The sequence below is a fragment of the Anarhichas minor genome, unplaced genomic scaffold (genome assembly GCF_050575085.1).
Source record: "Anarhichas minor isolate MPS153535 unplaced genomic scaffold, ASM5057508v1 ptg000073l, whole genome shotgun sequence".
NCBI classification, from domain to species: Eukaryota; Metazoa; Chordata; class Actinopteri; order Perciformes; family Anarhichadidae; genus Anarhichas; species Anarhichas minor.
The window spans coordinates 9,832,501-9,840,000 of record NW_027466519.1 but is presented as its reverse complement, the minus strand read 5'-3'; the positions used below and the strand labels follow the sequence as shown (position 1 = coordinate 9,840,000).

General features: G+C 40.5%; 1 protein-coding gene across 5 annotated transcripts in view; it reads right to left on the bottom strand.

Moving 5' to 3' along the window:
* Positions 1-7,500, bottom strand: part of sh3glb2b (SH3-domain GRB2-like endophilin B2b) — a 42,489-nt gene that overhangs the window by 26,346 nt on the left and 8,643 nt on the right. For all 5 annotated transcript variants that reach the window (XM_076079928.1, XM_076079923.1, XM_076079926.1 and 2 more), the window contains exons 3-5: positions 5,016-5,144; positions 3,639-3,772; positions 3,293-3,385 (exon numbers count right to left, since the gene is read on the bottom strand). In XM_076079928.1, coding sequence (XP_075936043.1) covers positions 3,293-3,385; positions 3,639-3,772; positions 5,016-5,144 — 356 coding nt within the window. The remainder of the gene's footprint in view (positions 1-3,292; positions 3,386-3,638; positions 3,773-5,015; positions 5,145-7,500) is intronic.

The following is a 7,500-nucleotide window of genomic DNA, read 5'->3' as shown; positions in this document are numbered from 1 at the left end:
TCATTTATTGATTCGATTATTAAATAGTTGGAGTCAAATGACATTCTTATGTTGATGGGTTTACTCTCTCTTGTTGTGGTGATGTTACCATTTAATGAAGCTTTTATTAGCTTAGCATGGTGTTACTTGTCACATCCACATATGGAGCAGAGGCCTGTATCGTTTGTATTAAATCATTTTAAATTCAATGAGATGATTGAACTTTCTCAACCACTTCCTTACTATTCGTGAGTTCCTACATGAACACGCTATTTTCTATAATAGTTATTTCACATGACAGATTTCTGTATGGATTTTGGGCCAGACTGCAGTACAGCAGGGTTAGTCCTATAAAGCAGAGAGTCTGTCGCTAACTTACTGAGGGAGTCACAGCACTGAAGTCAGAGAAAAGATGAGCTGAAACACAGGACATCTGGACTTGTATTAACATTTACATCACTGCATGTTATTTTGTGCATAACCTAATTTGTCATGTCATATTAGATACTCTACTCTGATTCTGATGAACTCTGCCTCTTTCACACAATCAGGCTTGGAACTCCCAGAGTTAACTGATACCCAGCTTCATCATACGGTTATCCAGGACCGCCAATGTTTGGCTAGAGCCAGACTAAGTTGAACCTGGTCTTGTCTGGATCAATCCTGCTTGATATATATATGATGTCACAGTCCTCTACTGGACCCGAGTGTTAGAAGTACTACTGCGTCTTGTAGTGTGCTACTCCATCCTCTCCCTGTGAGCCCGCTGTTCTGGCAACAAGCCGTGCCAGCTTCAGACAAAGCACCTCATAGTCAGCATTAAGAAGCTGATCTTATTGAGGTTGAGACACATGCAACAGGCACTGCAGGTAGAATCACTGATGATATGGCAGCCAGCAGAGCATCTGAGAAGCTTTTTCATTCAATTTGAAAGGTTTGATGAGTGCAGCCATGCCACCTGAGGAAGCAACCAACTCAGTGCAACACAAGAGGAACAAAATGACTGCAGACGTTATTCTAAAGAAAGCACGACCTGATGACCTGACATGACAACGCATAATGTTAGCTGCTATGTTAAAGCCGCTTGCTTCTTGCTATTCCACCTACCATATGAATATTGCTGTACTTCCCATCTTTGAGCTTTTTCAGTCTTATTATGTACGGACGTGGTAGAGAACAGCTGGCACAAGATGCACGTCAACAACAGTGTTGATTATCTAACATAGAACAACAGAGCTACGAGGCAGTGTATCTCACTGTAGTCATACATGTTTGGCCACTCCAGGGCAGAGCAACTTTCATTTAGTTAGCAGATGTACAGCTTATTATGTTATGTTATGTTAGCAGATGTACAGCTTATTATGTTATGTTATGTTATGTTAGCAGATGTACAGCTTATTATGTTATGTTATGTTAGCAGATGTACAGCTTATTATGTTATGTTATGTTATGTTAGCAGATGTACAGCTTATTATGTTATGTTATGTTAGCAGATGTACAGCTTATTATGTTATGTTATGTTAGCAGATGTACAGCTTATTATGTTATGTTATGTTAGCAGATGGATTCATTTTTCTGCCATAGCCATAACAAAACTAAAGCTAAAAGAGGTCAACAAGGTCCATAGAGCTGTACAGAATTGGGTTATATTGAATATATTGGGTTAAATTGAATATTCATTCACAGAGATACCACACTATGGAGCTTTTTCCTATCTTTATTCAAGAGTGTGGTTCTTAATGTAGGAGCAAGACTCATCCTGTACTCGTATTTCTCTTTTCTAGTCTTCCGAATAGGATATATCTATAAATAACTTCATTTTTTTATGAATGTGAAGCTGAGCAATGACTCGTCAGTGCGTGCCTCCTATGGGTGAATTTTGGAAATGATTACATTATCTTTTTTCAATACATTTTGACTTTACAACGCTGGACTTATTGGAAATGTTTGGATCACACAAGTCTGTAAAAATCCTACACAAGCCTCACTGGAATCTAGGCTATAATATTCTATATATATTGCTACTTAGTGTAGAATGAATAGACGTGTAAAAATGTTCATTTAGGTAAACTTTTTTTTTTCAGCTGAAAGGAAACAAAAGTGTTGAGCATTCATGATGATGTCATTCTTTATATAGCCTGCCTATCAATTGTTTTTCAGCTCAAAAAACATTATTTGACCGTAATTTCTCCCATTACTGGGACATACAAGCCATTTTGCTTCCAGCAAAAATACTGATCGGATCACCCTTAATATTAACCGTCTTTCTATTCTAAAAGTCGTAAAGAAAGCAAGCGAAGTACATTTAATAAAGCCTTGGAGGTCAGAAGAGGAGGGACGCTCTAGTATTGCGAATGCAGGGATCAACACTACACCTGAGAGCAGAAGCTGAAGCGCAGGAAATCTGTATGCAACATCTGCGTGCAAGCATACAGTTCGAGCAGAAGCAGAGCAAATCTAAGGACAAGCAGAGCTATTTGAGTGTGAGCATTACAACATCTGGATGTTAAATCAATGAGTCATTCTCAAAGTGAAAGTTCCCATTCTTGAATAAAGATAGAAAAAATAACGCTCGATACCACACCAAGTTTGGGGATGACTAGATAAACAGTAGATCAAAAATTCATCAAGAAAATTGATTTTAGAATTTTCAAATGGCCTTAAGTCTAACATACATGTGACTGAAAGTGGCATTCAGCAACGAATTCACCTGGTAGCAGAGAATCTTGGGAAAGGAGAATTTTGTTTATATGATCGCTGTTAAAGGTGCAGTCCACAAACATTTCATGTCAACTGTGGATTAAATGGCTACATGTAAAAGAAAGATGGTCACTTGTATTGAAGAGAAATATCAGCAGCTCTGCAGAGTGTTTGCCACTGGTTGACATAGTGGAGCATTTAACAGCTTAAAGGACAGACGTTTCCCTACGCAGTCAGAAGAGAGCTAACAGAGGGGGAACATTGGACCTACAGTCATCAGGTTGACACTGACATGACTCCAAATGAAAGATTATGTTGCTCTGTGTTTGCTGGACTTCTAAATAGGCAATGTTTGTTAAACTCCTTATGGTGATAATGTGACAATGTTGTGTTTACAGCTTTTCCAGCTGCCCCCAAGTAGCCAAAAGACATGAATACTACTTTCAGAGGTTATAGATTAAACAGGAGAGGTGGATGTTATACCTGGAGATTCAATATGGTCACAGATTTGACTATCTGCACAGTATGGCTGCTGTAAATCTCATGTTTACAGAGGACAGGAGGAGGAAGAAGAACTACAAGAGCAACAAATCAACTTGACATTTCATCTCACCGCTGCTTTGGCTTCTGCCAGTTTGCCTTTTTTCAGGCGTGCTTTGCAGATGTCAAGATCCAGCCGCCGATTCTCCAGAAGTCGCCTCTCTTTCTGCAGAGGACAGGAGGGATCCAATCAGAAACCAGGTACCTGCTGCAGGGAACAAACCTTGCAACATTAAGTTTAACAGCACAATGAAGCAACCAGCTCCAAGAAGAAGACTTTCGTGTTTTAGCGCACACGTCTCCATGGAAACAGACTTCTCCTCCCTCGGGTGGTGTTAAAAGCGAACACAATGTCTTAAAGCACCAAGGTCCTACAGTAAAGTAGTGAGTAAGAAAGTAAATCAGTCAGTCAGTCTTACTGATATAGTCCTCCAGTCTCCTTCCAGGAAGTTGCGTAGAGGAGTGAGGAAGCCGGCGGCTGAGGTTTGGAGGAGCTCGCGCTCGGCTCCACCCAGTCTCTTCTGGTACTCTCCCACTGTGATCAGGGTACTACCTACAAATACACACGTTACCCATCATGTAAAACCCATCAGCTATCAGTCCGACGACAATTTAGCCCACTGTGCAAAATACGGGGGGCCGGAGTCCTCTTGATTGACATTGGGGATCCCCTGAAAGCCTCAACAGCTAACTAACACCAGCAGCATTTATTCATTTAAATAGCAAAACATGTATTCACAAATATTAATCAAGGAAAATATTGATGTGGTGTTTCTTCATATATATTGCCATTAAATAGCCGGTTGGTTCAGGTCAGGCCTTCTTCCATGGGTGGCGCTGTTGTAAATGGTCCACAAAGCAAATGTTGAGTAGTTTAGAAAAGCTAACGTCACCCTGTACAACCTGAAAAACAAGTGGATTTGTTTTCTCCTTTGACATCATGGTTACACTCTGTTCAAATAGGGACTCATTACTCATCAGGTTGAGGAAATAATTTATATCAAAGAAAAAGTCCACTATTTTGAGGTAAAGTAGAATATGTTTTGATCTCTAGCATATGTTTGTGGCTGAATTGTAATACAACTGCTGAGCATAAGGGGAAAAATTGAACATCGAAACACAAGTGTGTGTCTGTCAGGTTCTAGTGTGTGTGTGTGTGTGTGTGTGTGTGTGTCGGGAGAGAAGGGCGTGTGCTGTGTGGATTCTGTCGCAGGGCATTTGCGTGGTTTTGTATTTGTGTGAGTGGCCTTATTGTTTTATATATCTCGTATTAAGTCTGTTTAAGACTTCAGCATAACACAGAAGCACTACGTAGGGTTGTCCTGATTGCACTGGGACTTCTGCACACTGACAGACAATATCTCTGTGGTTACGGTGTAGCCAGTGGAAATAAGGATATCCTTTATCTGGATATCAAGACCAAGACATTGGTCATTGTTTACAATCCGATTAGCAATTTGAGACAAAAGAATGTAGTTGGAGTTGAGAGACGACGTCTACGACCGGATTGTTTAAGAGTAAGCAGGTTACGCTCAGTTAGAACTTTATGATTTAGCTAATAAAAAGTTAAATCAACGTCAGACGATAGCCGGTGGGTTCACAAATTACATTTCGGCCAATGAGTTTGGCCTATTTTGTTCCCAGACTTTTCACCTGCATTCAAACAAAGCTGATTTATCAATATCAATTATTTGATTATTATTGCGAACATTCAGGATGGTGCTTCAGAAAAGCATACCTCATGAGTAAAAAGCAGACAACAATATGATAGTCTGTTTCATCACAGCACCACTGACCATATGGCGTCCCTGGACCAAATTCCTTGGCAGCTTCCAGCATGTACTGGCCCAGCAGCTCTGGGTTGGTGGTCCTGGAGGGAAGCTTCTTATCCAGCTTGTCATAGATGAACTCCTCTATTCGAGCACCTGGACAGCAGGTTATAAAGAGATCTCAGGGAAACTGTACGCACAAGGAGAAAAACTTGCTTGTTTGCTTCAGAGTTTTTTGAGCCTTATTCAAATTATGTAATAATCTTCTTTTTTTTTAAACATTTCCATGAAACATGCAATCTGAAATTAGTTTTTTTTCAACCAAGTACTGAATATAGGATGTATATTCCTTCTGAGACCCGCAGGATTGCAAGCTAACATTACTGTCTTTAAGAGGCTGTAGCGGGCTAGTCTTAAAGCTAGAGTGAAGATACTGGCATCATATGAAGCTAATGAACTAATGGATCCATTGGTACCACATCATGTCATGCTATCTTGGGAGGGGGCTGTGTAACGGTCCAAAGTTGGGCCAAATTTTGGTGAGGGAGGCCTGGCATGGCAAGATATGTGAATGAAAATGGTTCTAGGGTGTATTTGAATATCTATTACTTACTATATTCCTTGTGGATCCAATGAGCCTTATTGTATTCATGTGTGATGATGTTAGTCTCCATAGCAGCCAATTCATTGCAGTGGGGCCATTTTTTGAAACATCCCTGTATAAAGTGATTGAGTGTTGTAACTCTAGGAGAATCACAGCCTAATGAAACTTCACAACCACAAACCAGAGACCTAGGGCGGTCAGAGGACGTATGGTTTGTATCATGTGGAACTGATACATGGACTTGTAAGTACAGCGTCTTTTTAGTCATTCGACCACTCAAGGCGCTTTTTACACTCCATGTCATTCATCCCCTGATGGTAGGGGCTACAGCCCGCTCCTCTGAGCCTCAGCCTCCACCAACCAGGGGTTTCTCAGCAGCCTCCAGAACAGAGGCGCTTGCCATCTAATCGCCAAAAAATGTAATTCTTGCAGAAATCTCTAAAATGTCAAAAGTTTTTGATACCAAATCACATTTTTCTATAGTGTTCCTCTGGGTCTTGGTGTCTAAATATGATATTTTGGTATCAACCTAAAAATTGCTGCAACAACTTATAAGACAAAGTAGAACTTGCGAAAGAAAATCATAAATGATATCATAATGTTCTAAGCTCTTATACACTTTGACTATTTATTTCTAATTATTGAAAGTTTATTTCTGATATATGACTAGTATGACATGACACACACAATGCTGAGCTGCAGCTTGTCCCCCATAAAAAGACTAAAGTGTCTCCAGTTTGACTCACTTGTGCAGCTACTTCTTAACTGTGACCTACAGGAGTGGATTATGAATTATGAGTCCATTAGAAACAGAGGACAAGTGCATTAGCACAGGACATTAGGAGCTTTCCTAATGACTGCTTGGTTAACTAAATTACTTTAAAGGCATTTCTGTTATTTTGTCTACTACTTATGTGTAAACAGGAGAGAAGCTGGAGTAATGTGGGCTGAGGAGGTTAGCGTCACGGATCTGAGGTGGGAGTGTGTTGGTGCAGGAGGTCAGAAAGGTATGAAGGGCTTTAGGGTTATGAAGGGCTTTGTATGTGATGAGGAGAATCTTGAACTGGATTCTTTAAGGAGTGGGGAGCCAGTGGAGATTCTGAAGGACTGGGGTGATGTGGTCTCTGGTGGAGTGGGAGAGCAGACGGTCAGCTGAGTTTTGGGTGTTTGTAGTTTGTTGATGATTTTGGTGGATGAGCCGTACAGGATGCTGTTGCAATAGTTAGTGTCGTGAGGTGATGAAGGCGAGGATGAGTGTTTCAGCTGCTGAGAGGGTAGAGCCAGCAGCATGGGGGAAACAGCTAGCCTGAATCCGTCCAAAGGTAACACAAGCTGCCTATCAGCCCCCTGAAAGCTCACTTCTTATCACGTTCTATTTGTAATGTTTGTTCAAAACCAGCTCCCTAAACATACCTTTTTACACTGTGGTTTATTTACAGATCAAACACACATGATGTGACATGTTTAGTATTGGGATTCTGTTACCTTTGGACAGGGCTAGCCCTTTCCAGTCTTTGTGCTAAGCTAAGCTAAGCTAAGCTAAGCTAAATGGCTGCTGGTTGTAGCTTAATTTTCATCAGACAGATATGAGAGTGGATTTAATTCATTTACCCTTCTCACTAAAAAGTGAACCAGCACATTTCCTAAAATATAGAATGATAGATTTAATATGATATTGTGAGACTTAATTAGTCAGTATACATGCAATGCTAAGCATTTTGATTTACTACAGTCGTGTGTATTTACCTCAGGGCAGGCCTTTACTTGGAACAAGCCTTTATTGCTCATTTCACCTGATCCCCGGTTAATACACACTCTTCACTTCCCCCATGTTTAATTCATGAGGTCAGTACTACCAGAGCACATATTCCATCATTACAACAACCACATCACGTCATACGCACCATT